At 38.0% G+C, this 17,804-nt stretch overlaps 1 protein-coding gene across 14 annotated transcripts in view; it reads right to left on the bottom strand.

Moving 5' to 3' along the window:
- Window positions 1-17,804, bottom strand: part of DMD (dystrophin) — a 1,317,358-nt gene that overhangs the window by 833,997 nt on the left and 465,557 nt on the right. For 13 of the 14 annotated variants that reach the window (XM_052795054.1, XM_052795067.1, XM_052795066.1 and 10 more), the window contains exons 8-9: window positions 11,218-11,399; window positions 10,101-10,223 (exon numbers count right to left, since the gene is read on the bottom strand). In XM_052795054.1, the coding sequence (XP_052651014.1) occupies window positions 10,101-10,223; window positions 11,218-11,399 (305 nt within the window). The remainder of the gene's footprint in view (window positions 1-10,100; window positions 10,224-11,217; window positions 11,400-17,804) is intronic. The other variant, XM_052795065.1, reaches the window with a different exon arrangement.

The raw sequence follows: 17,804 nt of genomic DNA on the forward strand, positions 1-17,804 counted from the left end.
ATTCCCACAAAAGATTGATACACTAAGAGGAAATGGTAATCTCATCTTTGACAAAATTATATTTAGAAAAGAAAGAGAAAGTAAGAAAGGAAGTACTATTGCTACTTCCCCCCCCCCCCCATCAGCCTTAAAATTTTGAAATTCCAATGCCCAGGAGCCAAAGTGAAGAAATGAACAGGCATCTTGCATCTCAGTCCACTGCAGGGCTCCTGTGGCTGTGTATAATGAAAAGGAACAAGCAAATCATAATTATTAAGGTTCACGTGCAGATGCAGATAGCCTTGATTTAGATACTGCCATGAGTTTCCTGCATCAGAAGAGTTAGACAATAGCACACCATCAATTTATTGCATGAATACCTAAGATAACAGATAAAGAGTCAATTACTTGCTTTCTCAGTCTCGGACTAAATTCTCTTTCCATATGTGCATAAAGTGAAAGACCTTTCTTAAGGGATTGAAATGGGGATGCATAATGACTTCTGGAGTTGTAGGAACCCTCAAGTTCCTTCAGTTTCAGTCCTGAGATTCAGAAAAATGAACACCAGTCTATCTAGCAGTAAGGATTTTCATTAACATTGTCTCCTACATTTCATCTAGCCTTTCCCTTGCATCAAATCCACTGCTGATATAAGCAATTCTGCAGTACTGCCTAAACTCTAGAGGCTAAGTGGGGGATTCAAATCTGTTAGTTAACATATTATGGATATAAAAAAAACAATCAAATGTTTACAGTAAATAAGTGTCCTTATTTGCTGTACCTACATCCATTTTTGACATACCACACACATACACTTATTAATAACTCTATGTTCAAGAGACTCAGTGGCACAAAACAGCTTAAATGAACATTTTTAAATGTTATGTATCCTTTTTTATCTTATTGTATGCCTTGAAAATTAAGCTATTTAAAACCCATAGAAAATGGGTTTCTTTTCAAAACAAGAGAGGCAAAAATACTTAAAATTGCAAAATTCTTTCAGTGAAAATTTTTATTTTCAGAAGTTAATGCTTTCACTCACATTCATGAGGTTTCTAATTTGGCAATAGCAGATTTTTTCTACAGATTAGAACTTGTGTAACAGACTTCCAAAAAAACCCAAGCAGTTGTATCACAGTTCAGCTTCGAAATTAAGAATCTCTTAGTAAGTATGCTTTTTAACGAAATCCAGATGAAACTTAAAATAACACTGAAACTAGTTAAAAGCTTCTAAAAAATAAACTATAAGAAAAAAAATCAGGGTTTTATTTATTTTAAAAAGTGTGTTATTGGAAGTACGCACAGTTTTCTGTTCAGAAATACATTCACTAATAATGTAATCAGGGAATTACCTGTATAACTTTTCCATGTTTCTAACGGTTAAAAAAAACAACTTTAAAAGTAATTCCAATCAAGTTCACCTGTTACAAAATGGTTTTGTTCTTTGATATTGCCAACCACCTATAGGTAAACTCATGTGATTATTAGATTATCAATTTACTCAGACTTATTAGATTAAATCTGAATATACGGCAGATAAAGATATATTTTACCTAGGATTTTCTACTTTCTGAATAACATATTACCCTTTTTTATTAGTCAGCAAGGAACAGTCTAATAATTCACATGGGACACACCACACTGCATTTCTAGTGTTCCTATGTTTAAACAAACTTTATAGCTATTTTAAGTAAGAAATCATAGTTGAAAAAGTCTTACATAAAAAATAAAAGATTCTCTCATATGATTTTTAAGGTTGATTAAAAGGGAAAGTTAAAAAGAGATGGAAAAGTCAGTAAGTAATTGCTTTTTATGTCAAACTCTAAAGAAGCGTCATCACCCGTTGGAGGTGAAAAACCAGCTTAATTAGTGAATGCGAACAGGTATGTGAACAGGGACGCAGACAGGCAGCAGATAACTGTGTATGGGTGTGTGGAGCAGAGGCAGCTGAATGTCTGAAATTGCACTTCTGAGCTCTGAGACAGATTCCTGCTACTTGCTAGCTGCAACCAGGAGGGACTGGTTGTAAATTCTGGTAACAAATGGTCTAGACAAAAAGCAGCATGCTCCGCTTAATGAAGAGGCGTGAGATAGAAGCACCAATTAGGAGGCTGATCATGAGTTGTGCTTCTGTACTGGGAAAACTGGGGTCTTAGGGTTATGGAAAGAAGAGCTGCTGATGAAAAGAAGCATCCTGAAAAGAAGAATTGGTGTCAGAGAAGAGAATGGGGTTTGGAAATAAGGTGGAGAAGATGCTGACTAGAAGAGAGATCCTGGAAGTAGGAGAAGATCCTGTAGATCAGAGAATCATAGAATCACAGAATACCTTGAGTTGGAAGGGACCCATAAGGATCGAATCCAACTCCCCGCTCCTCACAGGACTACCTAAAACTAAGCCATATGACTAAGAGCATCATCCAGATGCTCCTTGAACTCTAGACAGGCTTGGTGCCCTGACTACTTCCCTGGGGAGCCTGTTCCAGTGACCGATCACCCTCTCCACGAAGAACCTTTTCCTAATGTCCAATCTGAACTTCCCCTGACACATATTCATACCATTTCCTCATATCCCATCACTACTCACCAGAGAGATATGTGGAGACAAGTAGCAGGGGATGCCTGGGGATCTTGGTTGGCGATGCCAAACGTCCGTAAACGCAAGCAGTGGCACAGCACAAACTGACACAACCTTCTGCCTGATCTTCCTGGACCAGCAGGAACCTCTCTGCTGGGAAGGGAAGCTGAGACCTCATAAGCTTAGCTCTGGGGGAACCAAGTGAGTGAGTGTGTGAGATAACCAAGTAGAGTAAAAGTTCCGATCTCACTGGGTTCTTAAATACCAGGATTCAGATCTACTACGGGTTATCGCTTACGCTGTCTCACCCATGAGAGTACTAACATTGTTGACTGCAAAAACACTTGAAAAGAGTCTACAATAAACATTCCAACCAAAGAAATCACAAAAATGAGTTAGAACTGCTGCTGGAGTCTATAAATGAAGCAGTGACAGGAAGCTGAATTGTCATCTTGACAACCCTTCAGGCTTGGAGAAGCAGCCAGCAATTTGCCAGACTGTTACTGAAAATATAAAATATATAAACATGCTTGAAACTGTTTGCTTCACCATTTTGCAAACTGTTCCTTGAAGACATGGCATTCAGGAGAGCTCCCTAAGAAATCCAGAAGACTTGCTCTTAGCTTCACTTTTCCATCTCTGCATCTCTTTGTTCTGACCTCTGGTGATGGATTTTGCTATTTTATTACTGTTAGTCTGAATCTTAGGGATCTTACTTAGCTCTACAGAAACTGTTTCTAGCTTTCTGAATGGAAAAATTTTCTAATTAAAAGAGAACATCTAGGCTAACAGCTAGGACTATGGTTATACTTGTTGCCCAAATTATATCCATCAAGATCTTGTGACTAAACGTGCAGATAATTCGGCAAGTATTTTCTGAAGTTTCCTGACTTCTTTAAATTATCCCATAAATCCAATATGAACACCCAATGCTGACAATGTGGTATTTTCTGTACTGTCTGTCCTACATTAGAAATATTGACAAGAAGCTGAAATTAAAATTCTATCCGGTTGTACTTTAATCTACGAGAGTTCTCTTCTGATGCCTCGTCAAAGGGCACTTTACCACAAAGTAAACAGGACAGTATGTGGATCACAGACTCTAAGTAAAAGAAAGGTCTGTTTTAGTTCAAAGGAAAGCAATACGACAATTCTGTGACACTGTGCCACTAAAACCTGTGGCATAGATGAACCCTGAAGGGTCCCAGAATGGAGATCTCACAGCACTTTTAAAGAAGTTAACTTGCTAGCAGAAGACCAAGAGTGTGGCAAATTAAGCGTCTAGAAAACCAGAAATCTCAAGGGCAAAGCTGCCAGAAGGATTGTGGGCTGTGAGTAAATTCAGCTTAATTTTACAATGAGTTTCTAGTGACCTTCAAAGATACTTACTATAGTTATGAACTGATGGAGAAAGTCCAGTACAGTAACTCTGTAAAATCCATATCACAAAACAGAGAACATGAGAAAAAATGTGTTACAATACTTCTGTAAAACAGGAGTAATGACTGGAGGGCTAGGAGCTTCCCATGAACCAATGACTAGGTTGAGGCCTGAGATGAAGCCTCCAATTCTTAAGTCCCAAACCAAATCATTAAGTGCCAGGGAATACTGTCCTCATTAGCCACTACTGCATCCCAAAAGATTTTAATTCAAATCTAATAAAGCTTGTCAGTTTAAATGCTAAGAGTAATCTTGCACACAAATTCTGTATTTCATATAACATAATGTAGAATGAAGAAAACATAACTCCTGTCAAAAGAACAAAAATCTACAACGATATCGATACAATGGGCTTGATTTTGCATACTAGATAATTTAAGGCAGTCAGACTCACATTTGGCCTTTTAGACAGGCTTGCCAAAAGCTTATTTACAAATATACCAGTCTCAAAACATACATAGATTTAGTTGATCCCAATTTTTTAAATGCTTTCAATTTTCAGCACTGTTTTTCCAATACGGGATCAAGTGCACCTTCAGTAAGGGATCGAGTGCACCCCAGTAAGTTTGCAGATGACACCAAGCTGGGCGGGAGGGTTGATCTGCTCGAGAGTAGGAAGGCTCTACAGAGGGATCTGGACAGGCTGGATCGATGGGCCGAGGCCAACTGTATGAGGTTCAACAAGGCTGAGTGCTGGGTCCTGCACTTGGGTCACAACAACCCCATGCAGCGCTACAGGCTTGGGGAAGGGTGGCTGGAAAGCTGCCCGGAGGAAAAGGACCTGGGGGTGCTGGTCAACAGCCGGCTGAATATGAGCCAGCAGTGTGCCCAGGTGGCCAAGAAGGCCAACGGCATCCTGGCCTGTGTCAGAAATAACGTGGCCAGCAGGAGCAGGGCAGTGATCGTCCCCTGTACTTGGCACTGGTGAGGCCACACCTCGAGTGCTGTGTTCAGTTTTGGGCCCCTCACTACAAGAAAGACATTGAGGGGATTAGTCCAGAGAAGGACAACAAAGCTGGTGAAGGGCCTGGAGCAAAAGACTTATGAGGAGCGGATGAGAGAACTGGGATTGTTCAGCCTGGAGGAAAGAAGGCTGAGGGAAGACCTTATTGCTCTCTGCAACTACCTGAAAGGAGGTTGTAGCGAGGTGGGGGTGGGCCTCTTTTCCCAGGTAATAAGTGATAGGATGAGAGGAAATGGCCTCAAGTTTCTCCAGGGGAGGTTTAGATTGGATATTAGGAAAAATTTCTTCACCGAAAAGGTTGTCAAGTATTGGAACAGGCTGCCCAGGGAGGTGGTAGAGTCACCATCCCTGGAGGTATTTAAAAGACGTGTAGATGTGCTGCTTAGGGACATGGGTTAGTGGTGGACTTGGCAGTGTTAGGTTTGCAGTTGGACTCAATGACCTTAAAGGTCTCTTCCAACTGAAATGATTCTATGATTCCATGATTCTATATTATAAAAAGTTTCTTCTCCATGTACTTCAGTGGTTTACAATTTTTTTTTTTTTCTTGAACCTATTTAAGACAGTACATTTTATGTCCTGTGGAGTTCTGGTAGTAGGTAACAAGTACAAATGAAGGCAGTGAGATAGGAGTTTTGCCTGGGATCAATATTAGAAACTGCTCTGATAAAATATTTTTAGAAAAAAATAGAAAGTAAACCTAACATTCTTCTTGGTCAGATGTTCAATGAGATGAAGCAATATAACAAACCCCAAGGCTTCTATAAATATAAAACAGAAGCGAAAGGGTAATTTTAAATGGGGATTTTGAAGTGTCTCAGAAAATTAACTTGAGGATCCCTTTTTTCTAAGTGAAGCTAGACAGACTGTCTCATTATAGAGACTGCATACAAGACAAAATACAGAGCTGCAAAGTCAGGCAAGCCTTCTGTAATTGCTGAGCGGTAACTGCCATCTGAAACTTGTCAACATAAATATTTTCTCTTGGGCCTTTTTTAATGTGAATACAGGGAATTCAAGGATTCAGGTTTGAGAAGTGGATTCCTGTCTTAAGATCTGCATGAGTTTATGAACACTTTCTAAGTAAACAAGGTAAGGGAGGAAAACTTTTCCTGAGCATTAGCAGAACAACTGCTATTCATGTTAGCAATAGCATTTAATAAGGCTTCAACTGCTTCAACCAGAAGTGGTCAAGTGCAGACCAAACAACAAGAAAGCACCGAGGGAACAGGTTGGCAGAACAATGATTTTCTTTGAATCTGAGATGTGTCACAGTTAAGCAAAGCAAAACTTGTCTGGCCAAAGTTTGTCCAACTAAAAATACTCTGTCTTGCAAGTATAATTCTGAGTGACAGACAAAATAAGAATTCAGAAAGGAAGGGTGAATTTAAAGATACATAAGTTGTGAAGGTATCAGAAAGTGTAAAGATGAGGAAAGTGAAGTGAAATGTGACATAAAAGAATAGACAGGGTAGAAGATAGAAGGGAAAGGACTTTGACAGATGATGGTGTAAGAGGAAACGTTATTCCTTCTTGCCAATACGGAGCTCAGAGAATCATAGCTCATTTCATTTTTACGATTTCCGACAACTGACATATGCAGTAAATGTATGGCATATATGGTCAAATTTGCAGAATAAATTAAAGATCTTTGGAAAGAGATCTTGTTTATTTTATTTTTCTTCTGCGTTCCAGTCAGCTCATGCTTGGACTACAAAATCTACTGGACCATTCTTCCAAATGCAGAACTTCAAAAATATCACCAGATTAAACACTATGACATTTAAGACCAATCTTAACAGCTAGAACTTTTAGAGAGAAGCAGGTAAAAGACTTTCTGTTGATAGTTGCTACGTATATTCTTTGATTATCTTGGGGAAATAATAATATTCAAGTCCTGTAAGATGAAAGTTTGCAGAGATGTGAAAAGAAAAAATGGCTCGTACATTTCAGCAAAAGACCAACATACTTAGTGAAAATCTTGCTTCTCAATGACAGCACCTAAGATACCATTGAAATTGGCAGAATGCAGTAAACTAAAGCTACTGAAATTTTTCTTTGATAACTGCATGGAAATGTGTATTGGTTTTGTGTGGCAAGGTTTTGGTAGCGGGTGGGGTTACAGGGGTGGCTTCTGTAAGAAGCTGCTGGAAGCTTCCCCTGTGTTCGACAGAGCCCATACCAGCCGGCTCTAAGACAGACCCGCCGCCGGCCAAGGCCGAGCCAATCAGCGATAGTGGTAACGCCTCTGTGATAACATTTTTAAGAAGGAAAAAAAGTTGGGACGGCGGTATTCGGCAGCCGGAGAGAGGAGTGAGAACATGTAAGAGAAACAACCCTGCGGACACCAAGGTCAGTGAAGAAGGAGGGGGAGGAGATGCTCCAGGCGCCGGAGCAGAGATTCCCCTGCAGCCCGTGGTGAAGACCATGGTGAGGCAGGCTGTCCCCCTGCAGTCCATGGAGGTCCACGGTGGAGCAGATATCCACCTGCAGCCCGTGGAGGACCCCACGCCGGAGCAGGTGGGTTCCCGAAGGAGGCTGTGACCCCGTGGGAACCCCGCGCTGGAGCAGGCTCCTGGCAGGACCTGCGGATCTGTGGAGAGAGGAGCCCACGGAGCAGGTTTTCTGGCAGGACTTGTGACCCCGTGGGGGGCTCACGCTGGAGCAGTCTGTGCCTGAAGGACTGCACACCGTGGAAAGGACCCATGCTGGAGCAGTTCGTGAAGAACTGCAGCCCGTGGGAAGGACCCACGTTGGAGAAGTTCGTGGAGGACTGTCTCCCGTGGGTGGGACCCCACGCTGGAGCAGGGGAAGAGTGTGATGAGTCCTCCCCCTGAGGAGGATGAAGCGGCAGAAAATAACGTGTGATGAACTGACCGTAAACCCCATCCCCGTCCCCCTGTGCTGCTGGGGGGGGTGGTAGAGAATCCGGGAGTGAAGTTGTGCCCGGGAAGAAGGGAGGGGTGGAGGGAAGGTGTTCTGAGATTTGGTTTTATTTCTCATTACCCTACTCCGGTTGATTTGTAATAAATCAAGTTAATTTTTCCCCAAACTGAGTCTGTTTTGCCCGTGACGGTAATTGGTGAGTGATCTCTCCTATCCTTATCTCGACCCACAAGCTCTTTGTTATATTTTCTCTCCCCTGTCCAGTTGAGAAGGAGGGGGAGTGATAGAACAGCTCTGGTGGGCACCTGGCATCCAGCCAGGGTTAACCCATCACAAAATGAGAGACAGTTTCCTAAATTTTACAAAATCCAAGAAAAAAAAAAGTTGGCTTCATCTTGATTTCTTTAATGTAGTCCCCTAGAGAAGCAGATTTAACTGAAAATCCTACAGGCAGTTGCAATACCAGTAATGGTATCCAAAAATCGTAATATAGCTGGCAGAAAATTGGAAGACTACTAAAAATTGAGAAGGAAATAATATTTATTTGATTTAATTAAAATAGATAGGATTATTAAGGTATATCAGGTTCAGATATCTAGAAAAAAAAATTATCAACCATTATTTTACCAGGATTATAGATTTATTTTAATAGTTAGATGATGGCTGTTCTTCAAGAAATACATGGCCCAAGGCAAAAAAATCATTACCACTGATTAAGAATTGCATATATTGAATTGGCATATTAATTGGTACTAATCGCAATTCAAGTTCATCTTGATTATAATGAGACTGTGTCTGGTGATTTTCACTTAGGATTTTTAAGGGAATGCTTTTCATTTGTTAGTGTTTGTCGTGGCTCTAGTACAATAGGGCCCAATTCTGGTTAGGTCTTCAGATTCTGCCAAATTGGCACAATTATAATATTATAGTAGTAGTTATTCCATAGGTGTAATAGACAAAGCTTCCGAATTCAGGAAGAGTTCAAATTCAGAATTCTGAAAATTGGAATGCAAGATGAGGACTGAATAATAGAATGATATTTTCTTAGTACATTTTAATAACTACATTTTGTAGAAATGACTTCAATTATATCAGCTTGTACATTACACTTGATGGTGGGGGTGTTGACAAAGCCCACAATCAATCACAATAAAAGTAGGTCAAGAAAAGAAAGCTATATCATGACTCTTCATTCTTCTCAATTATCCGTACAGTATCTAAGTAGAACAAATCAATTTTACCAGCTTTAAACACCTTGTATTAATCATCACTGCAATACATTTGATGTTAGTATAACGTAGCAGGGCTCATGCTTATGTGCACAGGATTTCTTTACTGGAGTATTTAAAAGAAGTCATTATTCAGTAGATAACCTGTCACCTGAAGAGTAGATTCGGAAACACAGTGTTGAATTGAAGTGTAATTTTACAATAACTTTTTAGAGGTTAGACAGAATTAAGTCTCCACAAGCGAGCTCATATTGTAGTGCCAGATACATGCAAGATCTCTTTTCCCCAAAAGGAAAGCACACTGCATTACACAATATGACCTTTGGTTCTCACACTTGTCTCAAGTTATAAAAATCCGACTACTGAAATGCTCATTATAAGAATTGCTTGAAACAAGTTTTATTAAACTGCCACAGCTATTTAAAAGTCAAAAAAAACCAAACACAAAACCTTAACCTGAACGTTGGCATGGTGCCATTTGTGATAAAATGACCAGCAGTTGTAATCTAATAATCCAGGTCATATAAAAAAATATTAAATTTAATGTTTCCTTTCTCTTCTTTCCAACTACAGTAACCTTCTGAGAAATGTCATCACTTACTGTTTTCTTTAATAGATATGAGGGTTAGGAAAAGCAAGAGAAAACCAATGGTCCTTGGTTTTCTATAATAAAACCTGAGACAGAAATATAGTAATTAGATGCCAAGTACAGCTTATGTTTGGTTTGTTCTTCTAATACTCTTTTAAGGCAATATATGTACTATTTTTAAAAATGACTTAACAAAGGAAGCCGTTCGTAACTCTAAACCAGCAGTGTTCGAATGCTGTTCATCCCTAACAATCAGCATAACACCTAATGCCAGCCATGCTCAAATACACAGTAAAAAGTAACCACTCAACAGACGCTAAAAAAAACCTGGAAAAAGTAGGTCATCAAGATCAGGTATAAGCAAAATGCACAAACTCCTTCACTCCAAGCACAAGCTTAATAAAAGAGTTTTTAAAACAAATGACAATATTGACAGACCTGTGGAGGAACCTGCCTCCTTTTTTGGTCAGGGGATGTGACATACACAGCTTGTGTATATGCGTAACTTTTGAACCGCGGCTTAGGAGAAGGTGAAGGTCCCTGGGGTACACTGACTGTGATCTATGAAGAAGAAATTAGAGGTGGAAAGAACAGATATATGGATAGGAGCATAGATTATAGAAGTAAAGTAATGATTTTCAAAGTAAGTGAAGAAAAAGAAGTAGGAAGGTCATCACCAGTTGTATTTTTCAATGAGTGTTGGCATTCAGCAGTCAAAATTGGGATGGGATTAAGGAAAGCTCTCATTTAATCTGACATCCTTTCCAAAAGCGACAAACTGTCAGGATTCAATACCTGCAGAATACCAATGTAAATTGAAGGTTCTTTATAATTTACAAGCAAAGGCTCAAAAACCAAGTGATCTTGTAGTAAGTACATCCTGAACCAACAGAGCCAATACTCATCTGCTCAGTACTCTAAAAGAGACTGAGCATCCCAAAAGCAAGATACAGATCAAATTCAGACAAGTACAATAGGACTAAAATCTACTAAATACTTCAGCAGAGACTGTCTGATGATTTCAGTCAAAAACATAACTGACAGAGCAAACAAATTAATTCCAAGTATTACATGAGCTTTTTGAGAGGCCAACCGTGAGCTGAGAACAGATGATTTTAAAATACAAGTCAGTATAAATAAAACGCTAAAAAATTAAAAATGTATCATGAATATGGAGAAATGTCAACTGCTATTCTCTAAAAAAGGTAAAAAAGTTTCTACATGTCTGTGTTTAAATGTAAACCCTCCCTCAGTTTGTGTTCTTCCTTGTGGTGCCTGTCCACAATCAAAATACCCAGTGCTGTAAAAGAGAAGTGCAAAGCACTTATTTGCCAAATAGTTACTTTTAAAACGGACCAGTGCAAGATGAAAAGCAGTACAAAAGTACAGTTTATGCAGACAAGTACATTTGACTTGCCTGCGGTGAAGTGACTTTGTCCATTATGCCCAGTTTTTTGGCCTTCTATTGGCCATCTAACATCAAACTTATGGGGTAGGTACGGGAAACAACCACTTTAGAGCAGCAAAATGAAAGCAGAAAAGTGAAACAACTCACTTCTTGTGAAAAACGCTCTTGATGATGTACTTGTATGCGCTCTTCTCTAGTGACCCTTGAGTGTCGTGGCAACATCTCCACCTCCCTGATGGCTTCCATGGTGACTTGCTGGGGCAGAACTTGGAAGAGGGAAGTCACATACATCAAGATGGACTTCTTATCTGGACAGGCAGTTGCAACATCTGGAAGGCAAATTAACGTGCATCATTTCCGTTTCCACATTAGACGTGAAAAATAGCCAATCAACTTTATGGAAAATTGATAAGACTAATGAGCAAGCTATTGTCCATGTGAGTTCTCTAGAGACTAATTAGAACCTTACAGTCAGTTCCAAAAATTACAGACTAAACCTGCATACCAATGAGGATCCAAAGTTTATAAAGGTAACTCATCTCATTCAACATGAACTTTCTGTCTATATTTCTTTAGTCAAAATGCACATAGTATACAGTTTGACACTGCGATCCTCATTAAGCAAGATTAGACATAGGAAAAGGTGTATTTTCCTGTGCTGTATAAGTACTGCAGTTAAAAAAAATGACAAGCTCTTTTTCAAAGTCGTGCCTTGTACGTTCTCTTCACATCATTTAATCATTGGAAGCAACAATGGTGCAGGAAAAAAAAAAAAGATTTACAAGTTTTTCTAGCGAATGGGTTCACACAAAACAACTACTTCTAATATAGCTACATAGCTTTTATATTCTACTTAGTCTTATATTCTTCATGAAGTCTGTGGAACATCTAAGGAACATGGTATTCACAGATATTGAAATACATAATAGAACAACTCTTAAAAAGACCCCTGTAAAATCTCAGTGGACTTCAGCAATAAGTACAAGAAACTCTGCATAAACACAAAGACGATTTCAGTTTTTGCACGTAACCATGATATACATCAGCACAAAAAGTGGTTTGTCTGACTCAACATTTCAAGTCAATAACAATTTGTAAAAATGTAAGGCATGTGGCAGCTCTTTGAAGTAGTTGCTTTGTTATTTGCCATTGACATTTACCTCCTACACTCAGTCTAGAGAATCAAGATGTAAAAAGACTGTTGTACAAGAAATTTATCATTAATTCCGTGTTTTAACATGACCGCTGGCAGAAAGCCAAGAGCTATGAGTTTTTACTGTCCTAGATCAATCCTGGCTTAGCTAAGATACCAGTATTTCAGATTAAAAAAAAAAAAAAAAAAAGGAAAAAGAAAAAGAAATCAATTCATATATCCTGGCAGACTCAATAATGCTACAGGGTAGCAACTCATTCTCTCTTCCTACAATGCAGAATCTATGAGAGAAGGCACCTTATGTTAAAAACTTCACATATATTTGGAAATTAAGAAAAGATGTGCTATCAATATTTTTGGTTTGGCTTTCTGACCTATCTCCATACCTTTACTTGATACATTATGAAAGAGAGCTAAAGGTTTGGTTCTACTTAGAACTGGCTGGAAAAATGGCACATTCCCTTCAACATCCCCAACCCCATAAGATTTATTGGCTCTGTGGCCACAGTATGCAGGATATGCTCATTTAAAAAAAAACAACCAAACAAACAAAAAAATAAAACCAACAAACAAACATGACTTTTCCAAATCAAGTCACACTACAGCCCTTGGTCTCCACAAGCTTCACTTCTGTGATAGAATTCAGTCCAGGAAGTATTTTGCTATCACCATCTTCTTGTCTTCTCGTTAATATTTCAACACCATTTTGTTATACTCAGTGTCCACTAGTAACTGATGTTTACAAGAACATCCATGCCTTTATACAAGCAAAAATACACACTGAAAGAACAGACATTAGTGCCAGCTGTGATTTTTCCATTTCTTGTTCATTATTTTCCTTTTCAAAATGTTCTGGTAATCAAATAGGCAAATACCTTATCATTTATCTACACAAAAATCTCACACAATAAATAAAAGCAAGTACCTTGCAAACAATATACATGCCAAAAATTGTTTACCCATTCTATCTGACAAATAACAAGTACATATGCAGCTGTCAGAATCCACTGGCAAACAGGAAAAGATTTAATTATATAATCACAACAAATAGCTAAACAACCATTGTTGCAAAGCCTGGAATATCAATCTGTCTCTCAAAATTCTTTTTTGCAGGCTCTTGAATTATCAGAGCAAGAATGACTTCTGCTATCCTGTCCTACACCTTTGCTTCATATTTTTTCTTTTTGAAACCTAGTCTAATATATTTTCTTTACCACCTGTTAAGACTGATGGATATTTGAAGTCCTAGTAGTTAGGCAGTGAATAAATTTAAACCTAAGCACTTACTTGCAGGGAAGTTCACTAATTCCTTGGAAATATGTCTGCTTTCATTTCTGCAGGCAAAATAACTGTCAAGCCAAGCTACACCTTCTAAAAACTAATCTCTAACTCTTGGAAAATACAGAAGATGTCTAAGAAAATTAAATCAACATATGTAGACTATGCCATTTTTCAGATATTGGGTTTGAGAGAATAAGTAAAAACAAAGCAAGGAATTATCCAGGAAATTTTTTCAAAAACAAGGTATCTTCTTAAAATTCAGCTCAGAAGCAATGCTTTCTAAATATTTTCATCCATTTTCTTGACAATGACTATCCAGGATAGGATTGGAAAGAATAAATAAGAATAAAAACAAATTAGACTACAAGTCAAAAGAGAGTTTAAAATGGGAAGCTTTATGTGATTAGCACAAGTTATATTATCAACATGTTCATCAATCAAGAATCTGAAAGACTTTGGAGAGCTCTGAAAACCATTCCAGCTCTTTAACAAGATACAGTTGTACAAAAGTATCAAAAAAGTTTCCAGCATGAATTTTCCAGCTATTGAGAGGAATCTTCTACTGTAGAAAACTTTATGCTGGCAGATTAATATTTTTCAAAAGAAAACAGTGACTTTCTTGTACTCAAACTGAAATATGTCACATGAAGCATATCATTCACAGAACTAGTTTTTGATACATCTTGTGATCCGTGGGCTTACTTATTAAGACATGTGGTTTCTTTAAGCATCTTCTATAGTGGAAGAAACAAAACTCCTTTGTAGGATACAGAACAAGGCCCTGACTTTACATGCTCCTCCTGAAAAAATATTCACACACTCTGACCATTTAGAGAGATTAGCCTCTCCAGGGGAGGTCTCCAGTCAAATTGAGAAAGAGAAATAAAACAACACTTCTAATACACAGGCTGAAAAAAACTGTCTGATACTAAGCAGGCACCATAAGAGCTAGAATTTGACCATGAATTTGAATGTACGTTAACATCCTTTTCATCTAGAGACACAGGTACTTGGTAACAAGTCCCCAAATAGCAGCAAAAATCTGGTTTCACCACAGAACATGAAAACCATGAAATAAACACCATCCACCCCTGTTTAAGTGCTACTGCCTTTAAATGGTTATTACACGTTTAATTGAGGAAGCAATTTGCCTGAAAGTACACTACAACTTCATTTTTATTACCAAATATTCTTCATTTTCTGATGAACATAACTACAAGTTTGATTGATTGTTGAGGATGGGTGACTACAAAAACCTGAAATATTCTGAAACCAACTCTTTCCTGTAGGATGCAGTGCCAAAAGAGTAAATTAATAATAATAATAATAATAAAAAGTCAAACTCTTCAAAAAGTGATCCCACAGCCAATTTTTATAAGCTTTGCAGTTCACAAGTGGTTTGTTCTTGCATCCATACGTTCTGTCAACAAGCAATTCCCTGCTAACATTCCCAGTTCTGGTGGAAAGAAGCATTTTTAAGAGATGAGTGAAAGTGAGGATGATATAAAACACCCAAATAAGCTCCACGTTAAAAAGTACTGTACAGGTCTACCAGCAAGAACAAAATCTAGCGTTTTGTTACAGAGTGTTACATTATGTATATACAGCCACACGCAGAGTGCAAATTACAAGCATTCACGTAAATGCTGCTTCCAATTTTCAAATACATGTCTACTTATAGTATAGCCATTCCAATTTATTAACATTTTGTTTTCTCAAAGCTTTGACCAAATAACAGTTCTGACACTATTTGTGCTGATTCCACTCACTCTTTATATCAAACTAGTAGCAAAGTAACTTTGAAAGAAGAAAGCTTAAATGCCTGCCACATTGCCAGAAAGATCTTATTACTGTACATAAATTGCTGATATGGTTTCTTTACATTGAGAGACAAATTCTGAAACATACTTTTTTCCCTGTACAGTGCTGAGAAGCAAGATAAGACTTGAGCCCTAAAAATACAAGAAATCCTTTCTTCTCAGAAGAAGGAGGTAGGATTTTCAGATAATCACAAAGTAGAAAACACAGAAAACGGTAACTTTTAAATCCTATACATCACCTAATACTGTTGGCTTCCATGATGACAGTAATAATAAAAAATCCCAATATTTTAATATTAGTTGCTGATGTCCCACATGAGATTTTAAAAACTGTATTAAAAAAAAATTGCCTTCCCTTCCATAACACTGAAGGAGATTCTCAAATTTGATTTGAACTTTCAGAGATTACCCAGCCTTTTCCCCCCCAATAAATGGAGGCTGTTGTTTTTTCTTCTATCAAAGATATTTTTCACTTTAAGGGTTATTAATGACACTAACGCAACATTAACATTTATTAGAATTTATAAAAACAGTCCTACTGCTATCTCCAAATGCATCTGTTTAGAAAGGACTTAAAAGATGCACGGCAGATAAGCTAACTGCAGAAGGTCTCAGACTGAGGTAAGACAGAATCTAACTGATAGATAAAAGATTAGTTTCTACAATGTAAACTCATTGCAGGAGGGATTTCAATGTTTGTATGGCAACTCCCACTGTGGCGCCAACCTCAACTGCAGTATCCAAGATGAGGGCAAAGCAGAAGTATTTAAACATGTACAAAGACAACTTGCATGTTATTTTTATTTATTTTACCTTTTAGCCTCAAGAACAAGGGTGAACTTTTCAAAACACATTCAAATGCCTGTGATGATCCATCCGACAAGGCACACCAACACTTTGAATGAGCTTCCATAAAACCTAAGTCCTGTATTTTGATCACGTTTTGATTTGGATGAACCTAAAACTTCAATTGAAACTGTATGAAAGTGTGTAAGACTGAACTAGTAAAAATGTAACTGCTTGATCTTAAATAGCATGAAAAACAAGGAAGATTTCATTCCCAGATGGATGCCTTAGAGTTGGCCCAGCACAGGTAAAGAGATCTTCAAAACATTACCACCAAAACTAAGGAAACAAAAAAGAAGAAAAGGGGGGGGGGGGGAATTGTAAACTTGGTAATTTGTACTCCAAATGCATATTTTTGGTCACTTACTAACACATCTATTTGCAGACATTAAGCTACGACAGAACCATGAGGCCTATCTTAGATTTGCTGTCGCTGGTAACTTCTTAATTTCCTGATTGTGAAAGCATGAGACTAAATATAGTTTGTTCTTATTTGAACACCACGAAAAAAGTAAGATTATCAGGCAAAGAATATAAGCTGTTTTTCTTAAATGTATAAAAAACTTCTCCCTCAGCTAGCACTTGGTCCCAAAGCAATATTGTTCAGCAATCCATGTTTAGATTCAGACTATACTGATGGTAATGGTAATAGCAGGAACAAAACAGTGGTAATGGTTTACTCAACTGACACTCGCTGCTGCCACCAAGACCTCAAAGCAATAAAGCTGTGCAGTCTCTAAAAGGCCAGCCAGTAGCTGCAGTGTCTGCTCTGCAATTATTGACTTTTTTTTTTTTGCTTGGTTTTTAAACTTGTAATTATTTTCTACCCTGTTTTTGTACTCCATTAGTAGATTGCATGTTAAATTCAAAATGAAAGAAATCTTTATGAGTGATCTCAAGGAATAGTGGTGGACTTGCAGACAGACAAAAATAGATTAATTTATGAAATAGTGTATAACTGTAAATATTGAAATGTGGAAATTTAAACTGACAATTCTTTAACGAAGTTAAAGAGCAGACAACTGCTGTCCTTTTCCTGAAATGAATTCCTTAGTGCACTTGCAAGCTGAGGGGAAGATATTTAATTAAACAGAAATCTATGGGTCTACAGTCTCTTGGGGAGAAGACAGTCAAAATCTAAATAGGAAGGCTGTATCATGGAATTTAGCATGTTCCATTCCCTGCTGGTGCTAAGGGTGAATTAAAGTCCTCTTAGTAGAGAGGTAAATAACTCATTTAGCCTACAATCTTACATAATTTTTTTTTTTTTTTTTTAAAAAGGCAACTGAATGGCTCCACTTCTTGCCAGTGATATAGACAAGCAATCAAAGTATTATTTGGAGCAGCACTGAGCAAAAGTCAAAATTCTTGGAAGGCTGTTCAGCGGCCTACACGAATAAGCATGGTGATCACAGTCTATTGTTTTACAGAATAAGATTCACATCTTAAAATGAACTGTTAGCAGAAGGCACAAAATACATACACATAATTGAAGTGAGAGTGGAAACCTGAAGGACAGCCCAGTGGTGACCTACGCACAGATAGTGGCACTGTTCTTTTTCTTCTTTTCTGCAGATATGAATACCCACTCACCTAAAACTAGTATGAAACTCCCAGAAAAAAATGCCATTAAT

The sequence above is a fragment of the Harpia harpyja genome, chromosome 8 (genome assembly GCF_026419915.1).
Source record: "Harpia harpyja isolate bHarHar1 chromosome 8, bHarHar1 primary haplotype, whole genome shotgun sequence".
NCBI classification, from domain to species: domain Eukaryota; kingdom Metazoa; phylum Chordata; class Aves; order Accipitriformes; family Accipitridae; genus Harpia; species Harpia harpyja.